General features: G+C 37.7%; 1 protein-coding gene across 1 annotated transcript in view; it reads left to right on the forward strand.

Moving 5' to 3' along the window:
• MSRB3 (methionine sulfoxide reductase B3) overlaps positions 1-26,986 on the forward strand; it is a 164,160-nt gene that overhangs the window by 67,932 nt on the left and 69,242 nt on the right. The window contains exon 4 of the mRNA XM_060025169.1: positions 15,130-15,158. Coding sequence (XP_059881152.1) covers positions 15,130-15,158 — 29 coding nt within the window. The remainder of the gene's footprint in view (positions 1-15,129; positions 15,159-26,986) is intronic.

Consider the following 26,986-nt stretch of genomic DNA (forward strand, 5'->3'; position numbering starts at 1 on the left):
ATACTACTCCTACATTATAGTAGCTCCACAACGTGTTAATATGTCTTCCATGAAAAAATAAAATAAGAGTTCTATTGATGAATGAAACAAGACTGCTTATTGGGAAACACTGAGTAAAAATGAGTCAAATGGTTGCTTCATCATAAAAATCAAGGAGTGCACAATTCACTAATGTTCATTGGAGAGCTTCAGGAGTAGAATGTTGTAGGTAGCATTTCCGAAAGTTTTTGACCACAATATCTTTTCTTAACTGAGGAACATACTGTGAGGCTAACGTTACTGATAACACACATCGGGAAATGCCAAAGTAGGCAGGAAGATATTTAAATTTAGTATGAAGGCCAAGGTTGGATGTATAGATATCATGGATAGGATGAACTAGGCTATGAAGTGATGCCGAGACTCAGAAGAATAAGAACCAGTCATTGGGTTTGGCAATGTTAGAGAATAAGTTTGGTGGAAGTAGTAGTGAAAACAAGATTGTGGAGATTTTAGGATACAATCTCATGTTTTCAAACCACAAGCTGAAGTGGAGATAATGTGATAAAATATTTGAAGTTGGAATAATCCCAGAAAACACAGTCATCATAGTTGTGTCATTATAGTTAAAACAGGAATTTGAGGCTAACCCCTTATGACTGGACGGAAAACAAACTCAAGGAAAATTTTTTTTTTTTGACAAATTGAAGAAAGTTGTAAAGTGGGATATATTTAAGGTATTAGAAATGAGGGAAAGAGATTTAAAGAACAGGTAGAATAAACTGTAGAAAAGAAGATTAACTTTTCTCCTTACCTTTCTGGGCGATAGGTAAAATAAATTTCTTCAGATTAATAATTGTCCATCTACGAGATACGTTTTTAATGTGCAGTTTTTTGATCAGCTAGGCTCTTTGCTTGTGTGTAAGTGTTAAGGATGCTTGCTGTGAAGTAGGAGTTCCATACATGGCAGCTCTTATTTGTTGCTGTTGTTTCCACTCTTTGAACACTTAATGCATTGTGCCACTACCAGTGAGTAGACAAAGGAAAGGAGAGTCTAAGTCAAAACAGGTAACTATATTTGACTCATCATTCCTATATTTCATGATCATGGATTAGCTGGCTGTAACCTATGATTCCTTCTGCTATTTATTTATATATATATATATTTATTAATTAATTAATTTATTTGGCTGCCTCGGGTCTTAGTTGCTGTACGTGGGATCTTCGTTGCAGTGCATTGGCTTCTCTAGTTGTGGTGTGTGGGCTCCATAGTTGCAGCTTGCAGCCTTAGTTGCTCTGCAGCATGTGGGATCTTAGTTCCCTGACCGGGGATCGAACCTGCGTCCCCTGCGTTGGAAGGCAGATTCTTAACCTCTGGACCACCAAGGAAGTCCCTGCTCTTTATATTTTGTCTTTATTATCTTGCATTGTACTTGGAACAAACTATACTTTTGTTCATTTGTGTCTTGATTTTTTTTTTTTTTTTTTTTTTTTTTTTTGCTGTATGCGGGCCTCTCACTGCCGTGGCCTCTCCCACTGCGGAGCACAGACTCCAGACGCGCAGGCTCAGCGGCCATGGCCCACGGGCCCAGCCGCTCTGCGGCATGTGGGATCCTCCCAGACCGGGGCACGAACCCGCGTCCCCTGCATCGGCAGGCGGACTCCCAACCACTGAGCCACCAGGGAAGCCCTTGATTTGTTTTTTAGCGTTCATTCTAGTTGCAATTTTTTTACTGTAAGGAAAGTTGGCCCTATGCTGATGGAGATTGCACGTTTTACTTCTATGTGCTCACTTAAGTATCTAGTGTTAATGGCTGTTGCATGACTCATAGTCTACATAAGCGTAAGTTAACTCCAGTACCTCTGTGATGTGCCCTTTTTGAGATTGCTCTGGAAGACCACCCAGAAGGTAGAATTTACACAAACTGCAAAGGCCCATTCAACTTAAACTGAGCGGCACTGACCAAATTACACCCGCATCCCTCAGTATGAACCAGCTACCCATTTGCTCCTGATTGAGGTTCAAACTGTTGATCTTTAACTATAAAGGGCTTTATGGGCCGAATTATGGCTACTTTAAACAAGATCTCTTCCTTAAAATAGAGTGCTTTGCAGGTAGTGAGCTCTCCATAAATGCTCTTGACTATGACTTAATGCAAGTTCAGATCTTCTAGTGCACTGTTCATGGTTTCCAGATTTGAAGGAAAGCGTCTTGATATTGAATCTTTGTCTTTCGTATTATTTTTGCTTGGAGGTTTAGTGGAGTGTAAATTTACTGACCACACAAGACACATCTTTTTAGTGATGAATCTTTTTAATTTGCTAGCCTAGTCTGAGTAAACCATGAAATCTATGGTTTTATCATTTGATTCATGTGGCCAGAAACAATAGCTGTGTAATCGAATGTTTTTAATAAGTTCACCAAGAAAGTGGCAAATGTATCATTTTTTGCTCTGGGACTGGATCCTTTCTGACAAATTTTTCACTTGTTTTGTACTTAGTTCAGTGCTTCCCACAAACAACTTTATAGTAGTGTTGCACAACAATCTGTGACGGGAATTTTTTTACTTCTTTATTGGGCAGAAACTTATTTTGGAAATAACGAATAGATACAAATTTAAATCATTAGAAAGGTGGGATGCCTTGTTATTTTAAATAGGAGAAATATTCTTTGTTTTAAGGGATGCCATCCAGGTCAGTAGTTCTCAAGATCATCTGGAGAATTTAAGAGTACAGATTTACAGACTAATCTGTGCTTTTGAAAAGCTTGATATAATCATACATCTTCCAGACTCATTGATTTGGGCCTACGGAACCAGTGAATTAATATGAATTTTTGTCCCCAAATTAGGTCAAGAGACATTTTGTGTCATCTCTTTTTATGGCAGTCATATACTTTTCTATTATAAATCATACTTTTAGTATCTTCAAGATTAAAAAAATACAATAAAATTATACTAATCTGAGATCCTGTGTGGGACCATACAGCTTGAAACTTTCTTATTGATCCTAGCAGCTCACAAGAATAAATCAGGAATTAGCAAGAAATAGTGGTAGCAGAATGACTCAGAAGCAGCAAAATCTACTCTTCTCTCATTTCCCCCCATATACTTAGTAAAGGTACTATTTTTAAAAAATTAATTAATTAATTTTTTGGCTGCATTGGGTCTTTGTTGCTGTGCGCAGACTTTCTCTAGTTGCGGCGAGCAGTGGCTACTCTTCTTTGCGGTGCGCGGGCTTCTCATAGCAGTGGCTTCTCCTGTTGCAGAGCACGGGCTCTAGGCGCACAGGCTTCATTAGTTGTGGCACTCGGGCTTCAGTAGTTGTGGCTCGTGGGCTCTAGAGTGCAGGCTCAGTAGTTGTGGCGCACAGGCTTAGTTGCTCCATGCTACGTGGGATCTTCCCGGACCAGGGATCAAACCCATGTCCCCTGCACTGGCAGGCAGATTCTTAACCACTGCACCACCAGGGAAGCCCTACAATGGCTTTTAAAGTTGTGATCTGGCCCTTGTCTACTTCTCTGACTTTCTGTCTTACTGTTCTCTCTTTTATTCACTTCTTTCTAGATCCAGTCTTCTTCTCCCCTTCCTCTTTCTCTCCCCCTCCTTCTCCTTCTTCTTCTTCATGCCAAGCTTAATTGTTTTTTTTTTCCTTTTTGTGGTACGCGGGCCTCTCATTGTTGTGGCCTCTCCCGTTGCGGAGCACAGGCTCCGGACGCGCAGGCTCAGCGGCCATGGCTCACGGGCCCAGCCGCTCCGCGGCATGTGGGATCTTCCCGGTCCGGAGCACGAACCCACGTCCCCTGCATCGGCAGTCGGACTCTCAACCACTGCACCACCAGGGAAGCCCTCAAGCTTGGGTTTTTGCATTGGTCCTTTCCTTTGGAATCTCCACCAAAAATTCCATTTTGCACCCCCATTGTATGTGGGCTCCTTGTCATTCTTTAGGTGTCAGCTGAAATGTCATCTCCTTCTAAAGCATATCCCTGACCACATTATTTAAAATAGCTCCCCCGGGGCTTCCCTGGTGGCACAGTGGTTAAGAATATGCCTGCCAGTGCAGGGAACACGGGTTTTGAGCCCTGGTCCGGGAAGATCCCACATGCCGCAGAGCAACTAAACCAGTGCGCCACAACTACTGAGCCCGCATACCACGACTGCTGAAGCCCGTGTGCCTAGAGCCCGTGCTCCGCAACAAGAGAAGCCACCGCAATGAGAAGCCCACGTGCTGCAGTGAAGAGTAGCATTCTTTCACGTGTTTGTTGGCAATCTGTATATCTTCTTTGGAGAAATGTCTATTTAGGTCTTCTGCCCATTTTTGGATTGGGTTGTTTGTTTTTTTTATATTGAGCTGCATGAACTGCTTGTATATTTTGGAGATTAATCCTTTGTCAGTTGCTTCATTTGCAAATATTTTCTCCCATTCTGAGGGTTGTCTTTTGGTCTTGTTTATGGTTTTGTTTGCTGCGCAAAAGCTTTGAAGTTTCATTAGGTCCCATTTGTTTATTTTTGTTTTTATTTCCATTTCTCTAGGAGGTGGGTCAAAAAGGATCTCGCTGTGATTTTTGTCATAGAGTGTTCTGCCTATGTTTTCCTCTAAGAGTTTGATAGTGTCTGGCCTTACATTTAGGTCTTTAATCCACTTTGAGTTTATTTTTGTGTATGGTGTTAGGGAGTGTTCTAATTTCATTCTTTTAAATGTAGCTGTCCAGCTTTCCAGCACCACTTATTGAAGAAGGCTGTCTTTGCTCCATTGTATATTCTTACCTCCTTTATCAAAAATAAGGTGGCCATTTGTGCGTGGGTTTATCTCTGGGCTTTCTATCCTGTTCCATTGACCTATATTTCTGTTTCTGTGCCAGTACTATACTGTCTTGATTACTGTAGCTTTGTAGTATAGCCTGAAGTCAGGGAGCCTGATTCCTCCAGCTCCGGTTTTCTTTCTCAAGATTGCTTTGGCTATTCGGGGTCTTTTGTGTTTCCATACAAATTGTGAAATTTTTTGTTCTAGTTCTGTGAAAAATGCCAGTGGTAGTTTGATAAGGATTGCATTGAATCTGTAGACTGCTTTGGGTAGTAGAGTCATTTTCACAATGTTGATTCTTCCAATCCAAGAACATGGTATATCTCTCCATCTGTTTGTATCATCTTTAATTTCTTTCATCAGTGTCTTATAGTTTTCTGTATACAGGTCTTTTGTCTCCTTGGGTCGGTTTATTCCTAGGTATTTTATTCTTTTTGTTGCAGTGATAAACGGGAGTGTTTCCTTAATTTCTCTTTCAGATTTTTCATCATAAGTGTGTAGGAATGCCAGAGATTTCTGTGCATTAATTTTGTATCCTGCTACTTTACCAAATTCATTGATTAGCTCTAGTAGTTTTCTGGTAGCATCTTTAGGATTCTCTTAGGTTTAGTATCATGTCATCTGCAAACAGTGACAGCTTTACTTCTTCTTTTCCGATTTGGATTCCTTTTATTTCTTTTTCTTCTCTGATTGCTGTGGCTAAAACTTCCAAAACTATGTTGAATAATAGTGGTGAGAGTGGACAACCTTGTCTTGTTCCTGATCTTAGAGGAAATGCTTTCAGTTTTTCACCATTGAGAATGATGTGGGCTGTGAGTTTGTCATATATGTCCTTTATTATGTTGAGTAAGTTCCCTCAATGCCTACTTTCTGGAGGGTTTTTACCACAAATGGGTGTTGAATTTTGTCGAAAGCCTTTTCTGCATCTATTGAGATGATCATATGGTTTTTCTCCTTCAATTTGTTAATATGTTTTTTCACATTGATTGATTTGAGTATATTGAAGAATCCTTGCATTCCTCATTCTTTTTCTGATTACAACCTAGAGTAGAAATGAAAATTTCCAGGCAAAATAAGTAAAGAAATATTATATGTCAAACTGATGTAGAGCAGTAAATGTTACTACCTCCCAAGTCTGCCTCATCCCCCAGAGAGCACGTGACAAGTATGTATATAACATCAGTGTTAAAGGACCAAGCAAAACCATTCGAAACATTTTCCCACAGCAGTATGAAGATACAAAGAGCCCATTGATCACAGTCTTATGCTGTGCCAGCTGGTGGTCTCTACTAATTTGCAGAAGCAGCTGCCCAATGGTCAACATGCAGGTAAAGCACTTTGGCAGAATATGGTTAAAAATATTAAGGGAGGATAGAGAAATCAAACATATTTTGTACCTAAAATGGGTTAAAGTGTATGAAAGCTGTAGACATTTTTATTTCCAGCTAATTTCTAGGTTTTTGGCTTTTATTGGAGGTCTGAGGTTGCTAAATATCTGACTGAAGAAGAAATGATATGTAGTAGTTTGCTAGGGCTGCCATAACAAAGTACCATAGACAGTGTCTTAAACAACAGAAATTTATTGTCTCACAGTTCTGGAGGCTGGAAGTCTGAGATCAAGGTGTCAGAGGGTTGGGTTCTTCTGAGGCCTCTCTCCTTGACTTGTGGATGGCTGTCCTCTCTCTGTGTCCTCACACGGTCTTCCCTCTGTGTGTGTCTGTGTCCTAATTTCCTTTTCTCAAAAGAACGCCAGTCATATTGGATTAGGGCCCACTTGAATGACTTCATTTTAACTTAATTACTTCTTTAAAAACCTTATTCCCAAATACAGTCACATTCTGAGTTACTAGGGGTTACAACTTCAGCATATGAAGTTTGGGAGGACACAGTTCAACTCCTAACATGAAAGTATACTCTATTCTCCTTAACCCCGTTTTCTTTAGTGTTTTGAATTTATTCTCAATAGCTAAAGAATCTTTACTTTAAAAGCTTTATTCTCTGTAAGAGTTATATACACAAGAAACAATTAAATTATTTTAAAGGAAACATAAGATTAAGTACTATAAATCATACAGACAGGAAATGATATTGAAATTCAAAGAAGGCAGTTATCAATATGGCCTAGAGAAAACTGTAGAACCTGGAGAGCCAAAAGTGGTCTTAACAATGACCTATTTTTTCAGTCTTATTTATCTGTAGGTTCAAGTTCTACAGATGCCAATTTTTATCATCTCATATTCACTTTTCCTCTGCTCTCTCCTTTCCCCTTTTCCTTTTCTTTACTCTTGGGAACTGTAGAAAAATTTAGATAGCTTACCTCTCCGTGGGGTAGGCTGTATGGAGCAGCATTGATCTATTTCTAATGTCTAATTTTACTCATGAGAAAAATGCAGCTCACAAGTTAAATGACTTGTCCTGGTTGCTGAACTAGAATCCAGGTCTCCTGATTCTTATTCCAGTAAGCTCTCAAGTGCACTGTGCAACTATTTTAGTTAGAGACTGTTTTGTGTTTTAAAGACAAATAAGACTGCTTTTCTGTATTGTGTAATTGGGTCATTTATATTATTTTCCATTAGCATTCCCTCTTAAATATTTCCAGTTTCTTCAGTTATTTTTACTGCTGTTCCCTCATTTTTTTCCTGCATGGTTTTTGATACTCATATTAAAATTGCACCCCAAGTAAGGTATCAGAGTAATACATTCTTTCTTTTTATAATATAGTAGTATTTTTTTTACTTGCTAAAATATTGCTACTTGTACTTGTAGCCGTAAACTTTATTTAATATTATTGCTTAGATAAAACCTACCTTTTATTCAGCTTCTAATATATGCCAGGACCTGACCTACACATTTTACAGTATCATCTCACTTAACCTACACAAAACTTTTAAAAGGTAAACATTACTCCCATTCTGTAGATAGTGAAACTAAGATGTAGAGTGTAATGAACTTCTGTAAAATCACACAGGGTAGAAAGTGGAAGACCTGGGACTGGGCTCTAGTCTGTCCGTCTCTATCGGCTGCCTTTTCCACGATTGCAACCTCAGTCTTAAGTGCTTCATAGACTACATCACTGCTGCATAAAGTCTCTAACTTATCAGGGTGGCAGTGATCCCAGTGTAAGTGCTAGGGCCTGGTTAAAAGGAGAAATAAAGACAGTACCAGTGGAAGCAGAACTGTGTCACGGGGAGCAGGAATTTATACAGGCATGTTATCTGCAGTACATTACGGTGCTCAGTGAAAGACACTGTCGATAAATGAAGAAGAATTGTAGCTGTGTCCTGGTAACTGAACTTGAAGGTTCTCATTGACAGACTCATGTAAGAGATCTTCAAGCAACTTAGGAGGGACTTTGCTGCTGTTCTGCTAATGATTATCATCTTGACTTCTAAATTTCTGGTTTTTTAATTTATATTTTTCAGTTAAAAAAATTAAGCATGCAGTTAATGGGTATCTTTTATTTGTATCTTTTCTTCATTTTTAGTTGTGGTAGCTAACATGTCTTTAAACATTTAAATTCATTTTGTTTTCTTTCTTGCTGTTTTCTTTCAGCAGTTCTAAGTATTCTTACGTAATAACTTTAAAGGCAGGAAACAGGGAGAGTGTAGGAAAAGGGCCTTCTCCCTAAATCACCCCTGTCCTTTTCATGAGGAAAAACCTTCCCAAAAAGTACCCCCAGCAGACTTCCCTGTACCTCTCACTGCTCAGAGAGGGGTTCCATCCCTGTCCTTGAACCAGTCACTGACAAAGGAGATTAGGATTGCCACAGATGGCTTAGCCTAATAATGATTCATTCCTAGGGTGGAAACATTTTTCCGCACCCTTCAAAAATTGCAATTCTGTTATCAGAGAAAAGGGAGACTGGCCATTACATACACAACAGATAGTGTCTGCCACAATTAGTGAACTCTTTTAGTATGATCAAATAACTACGTGAACAAACGTAGAGTTACAACTCTGACGAGTGCAAAGGAGTGACTGGTGCTATAAAAGTATAAACTCAAGGGATTTAATCTAGTCTGGCTACTCTTCTTCAAAGAACTGATAATTAAGCTAATAATGGAGAAAGTTTTAGAAGTTAAGTAGGCAAAGGGGTTAAGGGATACTGGAGTGGGTGAGGGGGAGGAAGAGAGAGCATTCCAAGGAGAGGAAGTGTATTATGTTTATGTAACTGAAAGAAGGTGCATAAATATTCACTGCCGTTATTACTAGCCTTTGGTCTGATGAAAGCCTTTGAATTACTTGTAGGGGTAAGAAGAAATTCTTAGACTTATAAGTAGGATCCTGAAATATTGGAATTTCTGAAAATTTTCCATACTTTAGGGGCGACAACAGGACAGGTTATTTGACTTGGATTGTCCTAGAAAATCCTTGGTATGGAGTTGCCATATATAATACACTAATAGGCAAAAATCAGTCTGCCCCTCCTACTCCTTCCCTCTAATAATTTTTTGCAGCTACAATCTTTAGCTGACATCAATTAAAAATAATAAGAACAGCATCCTCACTGTTCCACATGTTGTCTGAAACCTTTTGGAACACTGACTTCATTAACCTGTAGTTCATACTTACATGGGTCCCATTTAAATGTTTTCAATACAGTTGAAAGTAAGCGAAAAAGCAGTGTTCTCTGAGACTTTGTGGATTCCTCATAAGAGAAAATTTTAAAAATAATAAAATTTAAAAAATAATAAAATTTTTAAAAACTTGACTTCAATATACATAGAACTTTCATAAACACTAGGTTATTTCCTATAAATAGAGAACGGCAGTTTTATAAGCTTGTTCAGGACTATAGAGCTCTAACCAATGACTAACACTGCCCTCTTTTGAAAATCTGAAAATTTATTATCAAAAGAATACATATGTTATATATTTTAATTATTTAAAAAATAATAATGATACTTAAATTTTCCTAGCATCTACACTTTATGGTTTTAAAATTCATAAAAACTTTTCAGGTTAAAAAATTTTTAAGTTTTAGTTTAAGCCTTTTTTTAATGTGGCATTACTGTTATAACTGTTCTCACAAGACTCCAAAATAATAATGGCTTAAACATAGTAGCAGTTTGGGATTGATATGGTGCTACTTGTGTGTGTGTACCATCAGCCAAAGGCTGGTGCTCTACTATCAGCTTCTCTCTCATGATCTAAGAATGGCTGCTTCAGCTCCTGGAATCACATCTGCATTCCAGCCAGTGGGAAGAAGGGGAGGGGTGTAGACATTTGCTTCAAGGGCATAACTCATAATGCTTCTCCTTGCATCCTTTTGGCAAGAACTTAGTCACGTAGTCAAAACAAGAGACGTGGGAAATATTGTGAAAAAATTGTCTTACCTCAGCAGGCATGTGCCCATCTAAAACTCAGAGATTCTATTTCCAAAATAAAAAAGGGGAGAATGGATATTGGAAAATAGTAACAGTCTGGGCTATATTCACCATCTTTTGGTGATTGCCAGAAGAACTGGTTGAATAGCTTTAAGCTTAGATGTTAAGTATATAATAAGGAGTAAAATGGGTGTCTGTGGAGACACAAATACATTTATCAACCTTATACCCCGTACAACCTTACTTTATGCATCTTTGTATTCCTACCATCCAGCATGGTATATGAATAAAAATAAGCGCATAAGAAATGTGTTTGGAATGAATGAATGAACCATCCCTCTTTGTCTTCCTTGTATAATATGTATTGTGTGAATTCTTTTTTCATACTTGCCATTTCTTTGTCCTATCTATAATTTACTTACTTTCTTACAGAGGATTTATGAGTAGAGATGATCAGAGTCCATAGTATAATAGAGGAGTACTTTGTGTCTCTGTGTATGTATGTGTGTATGTAAAATTTAATAGAAATCTAAATTAACTTATACCATAGGACCAGTTTTCTCAACCCCTAAAACTGACAGTATTAACTTCTATTATTACGTTTTAATTATTATTAGACTAGTTGTGGCTTTTGAAGATTCAGTACTGTGTCTAAGAATTCTGAAAATATTCTTTTTTGAAAACTGATACCTAATGTCATTAGTTTGTGAAGATGTTTTCTCTGCACATTATGTGTATATTTTACATACTGACCAGCTATCTCTGGAAGAGATAAGATGGTCTGGGGATTAACAGTTTTCTGATATGATTTTTCATCTCTCAAAAGAGGCATTTTATAGAGCTTTTGGTCATTATATCTGGTTTTTGGCCCTCTGTTAATTTACAGATCCGTTTGTTCATGTGTTAACTTCTGCTACACATCTTTAATAACTCTTAAATACCAGGTGCTGTGCCTAGTGCTGGGAACATGAAGATGGGCGAGACCTTGCATGCACCCTGCTGGGCTTAGTGTCAGTGCCACATGGTGTGGGGATTGCCGTGCCAGGCCCACACTGTGGAGTAACTGAAGGCGAGCAAGGAGCTCTAGGAGGTGAGGGGGCCAGGCAAGTTGCTGCCAGGATTGAGGCCAGTCTGTGGAGTCAAAGTTTGTCAGTGATGAGCTGGGGGAAGTGTGTCTAAGCTGAGGATACTGGATGAAGGCTGTGAAATTGTTAACACAAGTTCATGTGCCGGACACACAGTGAGGCCAAACAAACTGAAACGTCGGAGTTTGGAGCAGAGAAAGGTTTATTGCAAGGCCATGCGAAGAGACAAGGTGGCTCATGCCCTGAAAAGCCTCCAGCTCCCCAAAGGGTTTTAGCCAAGCATTCTTTTTTTTTTTAACATCTTTATTGGAATATTATTGCTTTACAACGTTGTGTTAGTTTCTGCTGTATAACAAAGTGAATCTGCTATACATATGCATATATCCCCATATCCCTTCCCTCTTACATCTCCCTCCCACCCTCCCTATCCCACCCCTCTATGTTTTAAAGGCCAGGAGAGGAGGAGTATGTGATCAGCTTGTACACAGTTCTCTGATTAGCTGATGGTGAGGCAGCAGCGTGGTGTCACCGGGGTTAACATTATCAGTCCTTAGGCTCCAGGAGGCCTGGGGCTGTGTGCTCATGGTCATCAAGTAGTTCTTCCATTTGGTGGAAATTTGCCTCATATACTATTATCTAGGTACTTCAGAGTGGAGCTAAAGCAGAGGCTATGGGGGAAGGCCTGTCCTGGGAAGGCCCCATAGGGTCCTGCTTGGTTACAAAATAACATGGCAATAGCTTGATTTGGTGAGAGTGAAGGCTACAGTTTAGAGGGCAGAAAGAAGCGGAAACAAAGAGGGAAGGGCAAAATGCTTTTCCTATTCTTCCACATTCCTGGTCAGAGAATTCTTAATTCAAACCTTCCTGTGAGAGTGGGGAGCTGGGAGCACCTAGAAGCCAGAGGTTGGCCCTTGGGCCTGACTGTTATAGTCTAGATGGACTTGGAGCTCAGGGGCCTGGCTGGTGGGGACAGGCAATGGGGGATGGGTAGGAGTACAGAGCCTCTGACAGAAATGAAAGAGCCCCTCCCCCAATAAAGAAGAAAAGAAAGGAGGTGTTTCTCTTACGGACTCCATAGCCACTGGAAGAGAAGGCTGAGGGAGGCTTCTCCTCTTCTCACACTTGGCCTAGTTGCCATTGCCCCTGAATTTCCCCAGGCTGAATAAGTCTTTCAGTGGAAGACGAAATTAATTTAAAATTTGCACTATTCTCAGTTACTTGGTATCAATAGTTTCACACACAGTTTTCATTGTTTTTGTTATCAGGTATATCTGTCAAGGTAGGTTAGTATACTTTTCTAACAGTTTATTGCCTTGGCTTGTAACTTTTAAATAATTAGCTGTATTGTATCCCTATTTGTCCTCTTGCCAAGGCCCTGCAAATATTAGGGCCAAGCCTGGTAATAAGTCACCATGTAAAAAGGTATGTCTTACTATGGGTCACAGACAAAAACGTTTAAAAGCCACTGACCTAGGGACACCAAGTTCACAGTCCTCTGCGTGGCATATGAGGGGCCTACCGTGATCTGGCTCTCCGCCCCCCCCAATCCTGCCTCTAATCCACCTCTAAACTGCATGTACTCTCAATATGGGATGCATCTGTCTTCTTTTCTGTTCTGTTTCATTGTTTGAAAAAAATACTAGTTGCAATCCACTAAATTAATTTTATAATCCTCTGATGGGTCAACTTGTGACCCAAGTTTGGAAAAACTCTGCTCTAGTTGTTGGGGTGGTGACAATGTGATCGGATTAGTGTTTTGGAAACGTCTGGCAGCTGTTTAGAGGGTGGGTCGGAAGGGAGTGGGGGATACGGGTTATGAGATTATTGGGCCAAAGATAGGCCTAAGATGGTAAGACTGAGGATAGAGAGGAGGGGAAGGTGGTAGAGTCAGCAGGTCTGGGGGACAGCTTAGATATCGAGGGTGCAAAAGAAAACTAGAATAACATCATAATTTCTGATAATAGGGAGTCTATAGCAGGAGAATTATATGTGAGGGAAAGGAAAATGAATGCAGTTCAGTACTTGTGGCATTTGAGGTCACAGTGTGACATTCAGGTAGGATTTTAGTTGGAGAAAGGGTTAGTAAATTAGGGACTGTAACAGGGCTGTTGGCTTGAGCATTAGGAAGCCACTGAGAAAACTTAGCACAGATCTTAGTGGTTCAAAGAGTGAATATGTTGGGAGGTCAGGAAAGGAAGACGTGCAATATAGAATATAGTCTTTCCTTTCAATAAACTTGCTTGTAAAGCCAGGAAGAAAGAGGGATGAAAAGAGTAGGACACAGATTTGAAGGAGGGTTTTAATTAATTCTGGAGCACTTCTGTGCAGAAGGGAGGAGGAACTTGGGGAGACGCAGATATTGAAGATACAACCGGAGGAAGGGGTAACTAATCCAACCTGGTTTCAGGGGAGATGAGAGAGTGCACTTTAGGATGTAAATGCAGGGAACCTCAGGCAGAAGGAAGAGCACCTCTTATACAGCTGAGAGGGAGGCAGGGGTTTCCCTTTATAGACATGTGTTGAGTACAAGCACCAGGCACTGTGTAGGCGCCCTGGCTACAGACGTTAGTAAGGCAGAGTCCAGTGGGGAAGATAGGCTAGGAAACCAGCAGGACAACGCGTGGTAAGTGTCGTTCAGAGTTATGCTCAGGGTTGCTGGAAACGAAGAGGGCATGAGGCCAGGGTTTCCAGAACAGGAGAGGACAAAAAGTGAAAATGGGTTTATACCTGAAATAGGAGTCAGGGACACCTAAGGACTGAGATGAGGACTATGGTGGGACCAGGGTCTGAGACAAATATGAACCTGGATTACAGTGGTGGTTGTTGATAACCGTGGTTGTAATAGTTAGTTTTCTGTTTTTATGATTATGGACTTGGTTTGAGCATCAGCTGAAACTTTATTTGGGAATACTTGAGAAAATGAATTTTTATGTCAAAGGAAGCTGTCTCTTGCTTATCCTTTGCCTCTTCCTCCTTTGATGACTTCTCTTGAAGCTAATTTAGGTAAAGAAAGCCACCGCTTCCAAAGGTGCTTTGGTACCCTGGCATAATTTCAAAGAAATCTCCTTTCCCACTTAGTTAACTACATTTCCCCAGGAAAAAAAAAAAATCTTCTCTGTCAATGTAACATCCTTTAACAGGACTCCTGCTGGTTGGTTCTTGTCTCTTGCTGTGGCAGCTGTGAACATATATACTATTGATTGTTAATGTGTGATATAAATCCGACTGGAGCATGCCCACTAATTGGTTTGAGAGCTAGGTATAGACAATGCTGTCTTATAGTAGCTTGTGTAGATAGGCCTAGTCATAGGGTTAATTCTGCTTGACAGCACATCAGCAGCATCTTGAGAGTAATTACCCAACAGCAGTTTTCCCACAGCCGGACTGAGAGCTTCAAAGGCTTCTGAATTTACAACCAGTATTAACCTATATCTGAAACATAATGTTCCCACAAGGGCTCACATTTTTTTCTCCTTCTTATTAAATGTATGGGGTTACTAGGTTCATTTACTCTGTGAAGAACTTAGTGAAAAATTACTTGCTGTTGAATAATTGAAAATCTTGAATAATAAGTAAAGAAGATAATTTTAAATTTGAGTTTTTATTGCTTTATTATATTACTGAAACAAGTTAATCTGTAAAGATTGGGTGCTTTTTTTTTAACATAATTTATTCTCTTTCAAAAACAAGCTAAAAAGTTAATATCTTTTCCATACTGCGCTATCTCTGTGGACATGTACATGTTTAGAGGACCTAGGGTTATGCATGCATTTAAAATGGTTAAAATAAATACGTATTTACATCTTAAAAAGCTGTCTTACTTGTTGATGCATGTACTGAAATTTAAAACTATTGCATCTTTTTTCCCCCTCATAAAATCAGTTATTGTCTAACAAGCAATTTTTATATCATAAAAAATTTCTTTCTCTTTGCAGGTCAGAAACGAAATTTGACTCTGGTTCAGGTATGTTTACATTAATAATGTTATTTTGAGTATATTTTATTTACATTATTCTCTGAGGAGTAATGCATCAGATCAAGAACCATTTTGATTTTAAACAGACTAGGCAGTCTCTTTTCAAAACATGAACCCCACCTCAAAGCAGGGCTGTTGGCTGCTTGTGGCTGCTTGGAATCATAACTTGAGGTGGTGTTCACGTTGGGATTCTCGATAGCTCTGAAATAAGTATTAAATCCTCTGTATCTGCAGAGCTTCATTTTAAAAGCAAAGGAGGGGGTTGTACCTACTCATTGCTAAAAATAGAATATTATTCTCTCACTGGACAAAGCATCCTGGGTAATTTAAAAATTCTCTGCAAGTGACTTGTCATCACATATGGGTAACAGATACATTTAATCCAGCAAACTGCAGACGGTTTTAGCCAATAGAAATAGATATTTGTCTATGACTTGCTAATTTTTAAAAATTTGTTTTGTTGGGGAGGTGGGTGATGGAAAATGAAGGTCACCTTAAGCCATTATTTTGTATCTATCAAGACAGTCTCACAAACAGTGGCGTATCAGCCTCATTAGATGTTTTCTTCTCATTAAGCATGAATATAGCTATATAATCCTTACATTTGACTGTGTCTTTGTGTCACTCGCTGAGATGTACGTGCTTCATAGTTTCTGACGGTGTTTGCAATTAAAGCACAAAAACTACCTCATGTTCAGTACGAAGGAATTACGCCCTTTAGTGAACTGTTATAGATAAATAAACATTAATTTTCAATTTCAGGAGAAAATAGTTTGCAGAAAATATACAACTTATTGAATTTAAAAGTAACATTCTTACTCTGGTTTGAGTTCCACTATGTTTCAACTTAAAAGTTTTCGTTTATTATTTCACAAAGGGACCAAAGACTATGTATTCTTTTTGATAGTGGTGTTAAGGAGCCAACATGCTTTTCTTCTTCAAAACCTGTATCTTTCTTTTGAATTTCTCCAACTAGGTGAAACCCTTTAAATATGAAGTCTGTACATTTGAGTTAACAATTTTACCTAATTTGAGAACTGTGATTCCAGAAATCTTTCCATTCTGTGTGCTCTTGGGCTTCTGAATCACATGTGACAGTGGTAGCATAAGATAAACATTTGGTTTACAATGTTGACGATATGGAGACTAAAGGCATAATGGCATTGTATCCACTATTTGACTTTTTTATTGACTCATAGGAGGCGACTCAAAATGGTGTAAAAAGTCTTTGTCATTTTTCAATAGTTAAAATATTTAAATATAATAAGAGATAAATGAAAAAATTGAGAATGAATTTTTATATAAAATTGCATATCTTTTTACCATTGCCAGTCAGTCATCAAATATTTATTTAAAAATCCACTTTGTTATGATCAAATTCCTTAAGCATCAAGTCAAAAACTGGTTTTAGCCTACAGGATCTGGAATATAGCTTTTAAAAATGAAAACGTCTACTAGGTTCATTTCAGAGGTAAAACCTGGAAATAGTGTATAAAACTGAAATATTAGGCAGCTGTTGTCAAAGTTAGAAAATTTATGTTAAATTTTCAAAAGCAAATTAAAGTGTGCTGCTAAATTCCTGTAGTGAGAGTTAGTATTTATCATGAAAATAGTTATAACATCTGTATAGGCACACATCTTTCACTCTTGTGACCAAAGGTTTTGTTCATGATTCTTATTTTTTCCAAGTCCTAATTTTTTAAAACGTCTTTCATGGACAACATCTGCATGTCTTTGAAAACTACAAAGTTTTGTGCTCTGAAAAATCTTATGGGGAATACTGACTAAAAGTTTATTTATTCTTTTAATTTTGAATCTAAATATGTTGTGGAAATAATTCAGATGGTTTCAAATCAAGAATCAGGTAATTCTTTTTTCTTATAAATTCTTTTAGCTTAATATCAAATGAGGGAATCATGACAAAGGAAGTTAGAAATGTATTCTTTGGCATTCTATATCATGCAAATTTTGGTTAGAAATGAGGTAGCATATTGGAACAATTAAATGTATGACTTTAATAGGTTCAGGTTCTCTATTGTTCATCAAATACAGAAAGTAAACTAGCTCTGTTTAATGTTGTATACAACTGTAACATTGTTCCTGACAAAGTAAAATTTTTAAATGAAGGAAGATGCTGATCTTACTAAGAAAGAAAAAAAAAAGTCTTAAAAAAATAAATACTATGGTCAATGACTAGCCATAAAGGAAAGAATTTCAAAGTAAATATATATGTGTATATATATATTTTTTTTTCAAGTAAAGAACCCAACTTATGCAGAGCTTACTGCATATTTGCAATTCGCAGTTTGTGTAAATGAGTTTCAGGCTGTGGAGTGAGATTCAGGAGGAAGGAAGGAAAGTTTTCATTGTCAGCACATGGTAAAAAATGTCAGCTATTGAATATATACCAAAATGATCCACCTAGATAGTGATTTAATTTTTTTCTTATCAAAATTGTATTGATTTTTTTCTACAAAAGCAAATTCACAAACAACTTCTTTGCATTTTTTTAAAGTTTCAAAAAAATTTATAATGAAAAATTTCAACTATACATAAAAGTACAGTGTGTAGTAAATGAGCACCCACACATTCATTATCTAGATTTTACCGTTATCAATAATTTGCCATTTGTTTCAGTTTTCTTTTTCTGCTTTAATTATCTTAAAGTGAAATACATACATTTCATGTGATTTTTAAAACCTGAAAATTATAGATTGTGTTGATTTATTGAAACAGATCATTTTTTTTGAGGTTTTTATTTCTCTCAGAAATTTGAGTCACATACAAATTCTTATGGAAAGGATCTTGACATTACCATGTCCACATTCAGTTAGAGATGTTGAATGGTCTATTCATGTGATGAAGGTTAAGAAAAACTTTAATTAGAAGGTGCTGAATTAATGCCAATCTGAGAACCCCAGAATCGTCCTATCCTCAAGATTAATTTGATGAAAATTTTAGCTGCCTTCTAGCTGTGTCCTCTATGTACTGAGTCGTAGCCTGATTAAGTTCCGTTTCTGTTGGTTTATAACTTAATCACCCAAAGGTTTCAGCTTTGTCAATTGAGAGCAATCAGCCTACCTTCTTTCTAAAGGAGTTTTAAGGGTTCCATTTTAATACTGTTTCCTAGCTGATGTACTAATGTTGCTTGCCTATGATCCTGTGTAGTTGGTGATTTTACTAATAGAGTAAAACAGACTTCCTTTTATGTTCAGAAGTAGCAAGAAGCTGTGCTCTTCTCCCCACCTCCCAAGAAGGGAAGTTAGTTGATGCTGGAGGAAGCAGAGCATTGAGTTTAATGTAGTGATTAAACATGAAAGCCATATATCAAATCTCAGGAGAAACATGCTTTTGAAAGAGGGAGAGAACTGTGGAGCATATTGCATGATAGGCTATGTAAACAGAGCCCTGGAGGTCAGTGTGTGGATGCAAACCAATTAAATAAAGAACTTACTGGCTTTGCTTTCTATCATCTGGATGGGGAGGATCACAAGTTAACATGCATACGGTTGAAGTGTAAACTTTGCTTGAATAAGCTGGGCACCTTTGGAAACTTCATTAACTCTTTCAACTCACTGCTGAGGTTGGTTGGGTTTTGTTTTGTGTGTTGTTGTTGGTTTTCCTTCGAAAGTTAAAACAAAACCCAAAATATATGCTCTCTTGGCCCTTCTGTACATACCTGTCAGCAAAGGTGCTAGTGAAGAGTAGAATGGAAGACAAAGCAAAGAATGAATTGCTGAAAAGACCAGAGTTCGCTGTGTAGTCAAATTTCAAGGAAGTGTATATGTCTTTTAAAAACAACCCATTTGGAAAAACAGAGCTCTCGCAGAATAACTGAAAAAAGATGTTTTTCTCGTATCCTGAATTCTGGGTATAAGGAAAAGATACAGTTGGAATTTACTAGTCACTATATAACATCAGGTTATTGTTATTTCTGTTCTATTAAAATAGAATAGTTTTCTGACCAAGAAGAACATGAAGCCTATAAGTTAAAAACTGTATGTTAAGGACTGCCCAGAGTCTAATTCTGTGGTCCTAACCTTCTCAGGCAATGTTTGGGTGAGAACATGAAATACCAAGTTAAATGGTATAGTTTCATGGTCCATAAACATTCAAAACAAAGATTTTTTTTTTTTTTTTTTTCTGTAGAGTCATGTTGGCTGAGAAAGTGAATAAGCTTATGTTTAGTGCTTGTTGATTCTGGGCTGCTTGGAATAGCAGTACTAAGGAAATGGGCTCATAGAACACAGCAACTCAAAGGTATAAGATTTCATGAAAGCAAATTATGGAGGATTAAGAAACCTAATGAGCGTGGTTTAGTGTGGAGAGTGGAGGAGAGAGCTCACTATTAAATAAAGCCCAAGAGTGTACAAGGTTAGGAGATCCTAAAAGACACGATAATAAAAGGCACAACAGAATATAATTATCCTGAAAGGAAAAAAAAAAAAAAAAACTCAAAAACTCCAAGGAACAAAAAGCAGCTAGTGTCGCTTTTAAGATCTGTAGTTAAAAAGGAATCTACACCAGGGTAAGGAACTAAAAGAATATAATCAGTTAAAGCTTGAGGCAAAAACATGGGTGGTGAAAAACAGAGTGGGCTGTTAATGGTGGTCACTAAGTTGAAGGGAAATGGGGAATTTGAACATAGTAGAACTAGAGTTTCGAAAGCTTATTAGCAAATGAGACCATCTGCCTAACATAGTAAGCCTTTCTCAAGAAATATTAATAAGGAAAACATTTTCAGATATTAGAAATGTGAGAATATGTTGACAATACTTTTTAGCTCCTACAAATCAATTTTGTTATTTTAAAATTTCTTATTTTTAAAGTTCTCATAACAATGAAGAAGCAGGAAATAAAATATAAATCTCTATAAGTGTATTGAAATCTGTCTTTGGGCATCCTTCATTAATAAGAAAATACTGGGCTCCCCTGGTGGCGCAGTAGTTAAGAATCCGCCTGCCAATGCAGGGGAAACGGGTTCAAGCCCTGCTCTGAGAAGATCCCACATGCCACAGAGCAGCTAAGCCTGTGCGCCACAACTACTGAGCCCGTGTGCCACAAATACTGAAGCCCACGTGCCTAGAGCCCGTGCTCCACAACAAGAGGAGCCACTGCAATGAGAGGCCCGCGCACCGCAACCAGGAGTAGCCCCCGCTCACCACAACTAGAGAAAGCCTGAGCCCAGCAACGAAGACCCAATGCAGCCAAAAATAAACTAATTAAATAAATAAATTTTAAAAAAAAGAAAATATTGACTATTCATCTATTCATTCATTCAGCATACATTTATCAGGCGTACTCTATGCCAGATGCTGAGGCTATAGCTATGAACGGGGGGCGGGGGGGATACAATTCCTTCTCTCATAGAATCTTACAGCTGGTTGGTCTATTATACAAATTCACATGGATTTCTTTGCATATTTAGCTGAGAAGGGCTAACAAGGTTAAATTTGTATCCAGATGGTGAGTTAAAGAACTCTTGATATTTAAATATAAGCTAATATATTTTAAGTTTTGACAAATTCACCTTTCCTTTCTTTATTCAAACCACATCACTGTTTTCTACTTTAAAGAGAACACTTTTAAGAGAACAGCCTAATAATGCTAATGGCTGGTGTTTAGTTTTTCTATAGCTTTTAATAAGGAGTGACATTTCACATTTGATTATCATTAAGAGAGATTAACTTAGAAGAGAACAATGACAAATGTTTGTGGATACTATTCTCTTCACTTTTATTTATTTTTCAATTCATTCTTTTACTGGATCCTATTCAAGGTTGGCCTGGAAAATCAGGCAGTCTCTCCTCTATAACAATCTTATGGGATTGTGTAGAAGCAAGTGGAGGGGACATAGCCCTTCATCTCCTTTTATAAACTAAATTAAAGACCAGGAAGCAGCAAGGCATGTTGGCTAAGCACTGAGGTGCTGGAGCAGATAAATCTGAATGAAGTTTCTGTTTACTTCCAATAATTTTCAATTGGTTTTCATGTATACCGTTATGTCATAGACTTAAAACTGTATTTTCTTTCTTTCTTATTTAGCATTAAAGCATTTATAACTATAATTTTCCTTTACTAAAGCTTTAACTGAACCCCAGAGATTTTTAAATATTGTATTTTGAATAATTGCAGTTTTGATTTTCTTTTGCACATATTGATTAGGAAAGTTTTTAAATTTCCAAACTTTCTGCTTGCTACTTTTGTTAGTAATTTTCAGTTTCATTGCTTGGTGGTCAAAGAATGTGACTTTACCACTTTTTAGTAAGTCTGTTGTTCATTACTTATTAGAATTTTATTTGGGGGCCTAGTGGGTATTTAATTCTTGTTACTCTTCTGTGGGTGATTTGAAAACTATATTCTCTGCAACATAAAGGGTTTGATGCGTAGTTATTGGATCAACCTGATTCATTATTTTTATCATTATTTATTTGGTTTCTGTTTTATCTGACAAGGACTTTGAGAGGAGAGACAATTTGTCATTCAGTGTTTTTTTACCTGAATTCTGCCTCTTTAGATATCACCATCCCTGAGTTGTCAGCTCCACGTGCTCTATGTATTCTGGTGCTAGCCATCTTGCTTAGGTCATGAACTGTACTTGTTCTCTTGTAGAGAACATTATTCCAAAGCAGTGCCCATGGAAATGAAGGCTGCTCTAATTAGAAAACTTACGTTATTCCAAATTTATATGTGAAGCAAGAGGTTGTTTTACCACTTGTAAACACACGTGCTTTCCCCTTCCCTCTTGCCCTCAACACCACTCCATAGCTTTATAAGGAAAAAAGCTCTGAGCCATCATATGATGCAAACCTTTGTTTTCTCCACTTAGCATCCTCCCCTACTCCTTCATCTGTCTGGCAAGATTCTGTTTATGTCTTAAGGCTCAGATCAAGCATTGCCCCCTCAATTAAATATAGTCTTCCTTAACACTCTCCCAAGAGTTAATCATCCCTTCCTCTGTGCAAACATTGGATCTTGTATTTACATTTACTGTAACATTTATTATCTGCTATAATTATTTGTGTGGATCCCTCTTCCTCTTCAAGTCTGTGAGTTTCTTGAAGGCAAGAATCATGTCTTATTCACCTTTATAACTTTTGTATCCAGTGCGAAATAGTCAATAAACAAAAATTCAGTGAGGTTGGGAGTCTTTGTTCTGTTCTCCAATTGTGATTGAAATGCTTAACTAATGACCAAAGAATTATTCTCCCCTCCCTTAGTGTAGAGTTGTTGCTGGAAAGTGGCTACTCGGCCAGAGATTACAATTTCCAGCCCCTTTACATCTGTGTGGGGACATATGACTAATTCTCCCAGTGGAGTATGTGTCATTTCTGGGCTAAGCGGGTTAAGTATCCAATATGCCTTCCCACATCTCACTTCCCCTTTTGAGGTTACATCAGAGGTACATGTTGAACATGATGGCATCACAATACGGGAGGGGTCTTGGTTCCTGAGTCAAACTTGGAAGAGATCCACTCAGGAGAGCTCTTCATCCAAGAACATCTTCATTGGCCTTTATGTAGAGGGAAATAAACTTTTATTTAATAGGCCACTGAGATTTTGCCATTGTTTACGAGGGCAGCTAATGTTACATAGCCTGACTAGCTCAGTGCCTAGAATACTCCCTGGCAATAGTTGGTACTCATTGATTACTGTTGGACAAATGATAAAATTAATGGCTAGGGATTACATTATCTAACCTAAAGACGATCCTCTAAACTAATGATCATACAAATATGGTAGGTTCATAATATAGTATATTATGTTCTGTATAATCACTGGGCCTCTCAGTTAGTGATTGTCACAATAACAAGGTGTAAAAGGACACCTTAAAAAGCAGTGACTTAAAACAACAGTATTTGTGCTCACATGTCCATGAGTGGGAGTGGGCTTGGGTGGGAGTTGGTTGACATAAGCTAGTCATAGGTTGGCTTCAGGTCTGCGCCACAAGTCTTGTCATTGATGATAAAAGGTAACAAGGCAAGCCCAACTATGCGAGCATATTTCAAGCCTCTGCATCATCCTCTGCTAGCAGATCTGCACCATAGCTAGATCTGCTAGCATCCCATTGGCCAAGCAAGTTGCATGTCCAAGCCAGAAGTAAAGGAGTAGAAAGAGCTATTTCCTTCCCACTTGTCATGCAGGTGTAAGTATCCTGTCTTCCCTCTAGTGGGCAGAACTGCCGAGTCACATGGTAATGGGTGTGGAGATAGGGAGGGGAGAGGAATAGGAGCCAAAACTTGAATCTACCGCATTAGAACATTATGTCCTCAGATCAGTTATTTAGTAAAAATATGTATAAAGTTAGAATGATTATATTTTTAAGTGGATCCGATTCTTTCTATATAATTGCATTTTTTGGTAACCTAAGTTCAGATGTGATATTAATGGATATATGATGAAAATATTTGTATAATGCTTTACCATTTAAAAAGTATTTTAATTAATCAAATTTGAGACTCACAAAAATCTTTGTAAGATACACAGGGACATTTTTACCAGCGAAGGACTTGAGATACAGAAAGGTTAAGTGATTTGCCACATAAATAGTAAATGGCCAATCTAGGATTGGACTTCAGGTCTCCAAGTTTCAAGGACTGTGTCCTTTTTATTAGATCATGAGATAGTTATTTTAATGAGCAACTTTTGTTTTTAACTTTTCTATTATTAGCTTTTTATTTTGGATAATTACTATGTTTAGTAACTATTATGCATTATAAAATATAAAATTTAATCTTTTATCAAATATAACAATGTGATTATAAACACACCTTAATAATACAAAGTGTAGTACAGATTTATAAATGATTACAATGTGGCCAGTTTGTAGGCCGTTGAAAATGTTGCTGACAGTTTCCCAAGAGGCCTGAAAAGATAGTATCAATTGCCTTGGTGAACTTTCCATGTTCTAGTATCTAGTCAAACTTTCAGGCTCAGAAACCTAGATGTTTCAATATCTCTCAGGGGTGGACTCATGTTGACAAACCCGAAAGACGGATGGATGAAGCTAAAATGCCAATGTATTTGTTTACAATGAGAAATATAATTTTCACATGGCTCAGAATACTTACATCTGCGTGATCAGTGTCTTCTTTCTCTGGTCAAGCTATATGACTCACAAAATCACCATAAGAACTCATTTTATCAATTTGTCAAAATAAATCATTTGTGTTGGGGCTGAAATTTCCTTACTATTGTATATTATCATCCTAAAGGCAGACCTACATAGGGAGTCAGATCATATCCAGAAAGTGGCCCTATTGAGCACAGAAAAAGAACAAAGGGAAACAGACAGGTTGAATGTTTAGCTTTATGAGTTAAAGTTAACATGAATTGTCTATCTCAAAATAGGGACGGTCCTGGCCATTGAGACCCTATTTAACTTGATATTCATTGGCTTCAGCTTCATCCATCCGTATAAAAGATAGTTTTGCCACTGGACCTGGAAAACATAGTACAAGTCCATTACTTAAGACTTTGTTTCCAAGTTCTTGGAGCAGGAGATCATGTGTAGTAACTTTAGAACTTAAAATTTATAATTTAAATGTTTCTTAGCTATTGAAGCGTATATTAAAATTTTAATGGTTTAACACACCACTTCAGCATACTAAAATTAAGATGTAGACCAAGGTCAATATATAGATCAAGGTAGAGGACATTTCCATTACCCTAGAATGTTCCCTCATATTTTCCTTCAGTCACTCCCCACTCCCCAGAGGCAACCACTATTCTGACTTCAATCACCATTGATCAGATTAAATAGAATCATACTGGGACTTCCCTGGTGGCTCAGTGGTTAAGAATCCGCCTGCCAATGCAGGGGACATGGGTTTGACCCCTGGTCCGGGAAGATCCCACATGCCACAGAGCAACTAAGCCCATGTGCTACAACTACTGAGCCTACGTGCTGCAACTACTGAAGCCCGTGCACCTAGAGCCTGTGCTTCTCAACAAGAGAAGCCCCCCGCTCGCCGCAACTAGAGAAAGCCCGTGCACAGCAACGAAGACCCAACACGGCCAAAAATAATTTTAAAAAAAAAGAAAGAAAGTTAAAAAAGTTAAGTAAATAAAAAATAAAAACTAGTTGTTTAATATCCAGGGTATGGATGTATAGTACAACTTATTTTTTAAAATAAATAAATAAAATAAAATCATACAGGATGTACTCTTTTGCACGTGATATCTTTTGCTCTCTGTAATGTTTCTGAGACTTAGCCATGTTATTTGTAAGTACCTGGAGTTATTGCTGAGTAGTATAAGTTGGGATGCATATTTTGGTCCAGTTCCGGCTACCATTCATGCAGTTGTGTTTACTGTGAGTAGTCTCTGTTTCTAACATTCTAAGGCCCAGAATACTGTTGTTAATGCGCTGAGCCAGTATGTAGACGTTTTTAATACTTTGATTCTGCGTGGTCAGTCAATTGCCTGTGCATGTAGAGCACTTACTCTGCTTAAGACACGGTGAAGGATATATGAGTATGACACAGTTCCTGCCCTCATGGAGCTTATAATCTAATTGGAGAGGTGAGATATATACACACACAGTAAGATATCTTTGGGTGCAGGACAATATGAGTGGTTCCAGTAACAGAGTCCTAGTAGAATTTAGAAGAAGGGGGATTACTTTAGGCTCCGGTGATTGATGAGGGTGATTGATTCCTTGTTGGAGGTAGAACTTGGATCTTCAAGGGTAGAGTTTAGGTAGATATAAAGACGGAGATCATTTTAAATAAAGAGTCAGTTGAAGGCAGACACAGAGGCAAAGGTGCAAAATATATTTGAAGAACAGTAAGTAAACCAACTTGCCAGAACTGGAGGATTTTTGCTTGGGACTAATGGTATAGTTGGGAATCTATTACAGACCACAGGTTAGAGAATTTGGACCTAATTCTGTGGACAATAATAATAGTAACAATTGCTAACATTGATTGTATATTACTATGTGACAGGCATTGTACTAAGTGCTTTATATTTACTAACTTATTTAATCTATAAGACCTATACATAATTATTTCCATTTTATAAATGAGTAGACTAAGGCACAGAAAAGTTGGATATTTTGCTGAGATTCAGGTAGCTAGTAAGTGACAGAACTGGGATATGGTTCTAAGTAGCCTGATTCTAGAACCCATAGTCTGAACCATTATACAATTTTTAAAAACCTAGAATATAAGTTGATATGATGCAAAAATTATGAATTTTTACTCATACATCCTTTTTCTCATACACATGACACACACATCCACACAGCCACATGTTTGTAGAAATTTTCTCCCCCGGAAAGTAGATTCCGTAGTCTGTTGAGAAATGGATTTTGCTAGTGATGTATAGTTTTGATTTCTAAATGCAGGTCATCCCCCCACCAGCACTAAATCACCTGCTGAAAAAGATATTTACGTGGAATTTGTTGTAAAAACATGATAGATGAAGAATTAACTGGCTCTAGAGAATTGGTCATTGTTTTGTTGGTGGACCAACCCCTTATTTTTAATATAGTTCAAAATTAATATAATTCAATTCATACAGCTTACTATAGTTTCAATAGGAAGTGAAAGTGCTTGCTTTATATTGATAGATATCCATCAAGTGGAAGAACTGGTGGCCCTCATCACCTTCTTTGAGGCAGTAACGGATTATTTGTCAATTCACGTTGATTGACATATCTTCCTCATTCCTGGGCAGAAATAAGATACATTCAACTACAAAGTGTAGAAAATTTTGGTATAAACACATTACTTGGTTACAGGCATAAAGTTTTTAACATTTTGCAGCAGTATGAACTATTTTAAGGAATAAGTATAAACGAAGTAGTAAGC

This window comes from Delphinus delphis, chromosome 11 (assembly GCF_949987515.2).
Source record: "Delphinus delphis chromosome 11, mDelDel1.2, whole genome shotgun sequence".
NCBI lineage: Eukaryota > Metazoa > Chordata > Mammalia > Artiodactyla > Delphinidae > Delphinus > Delphinus delphis.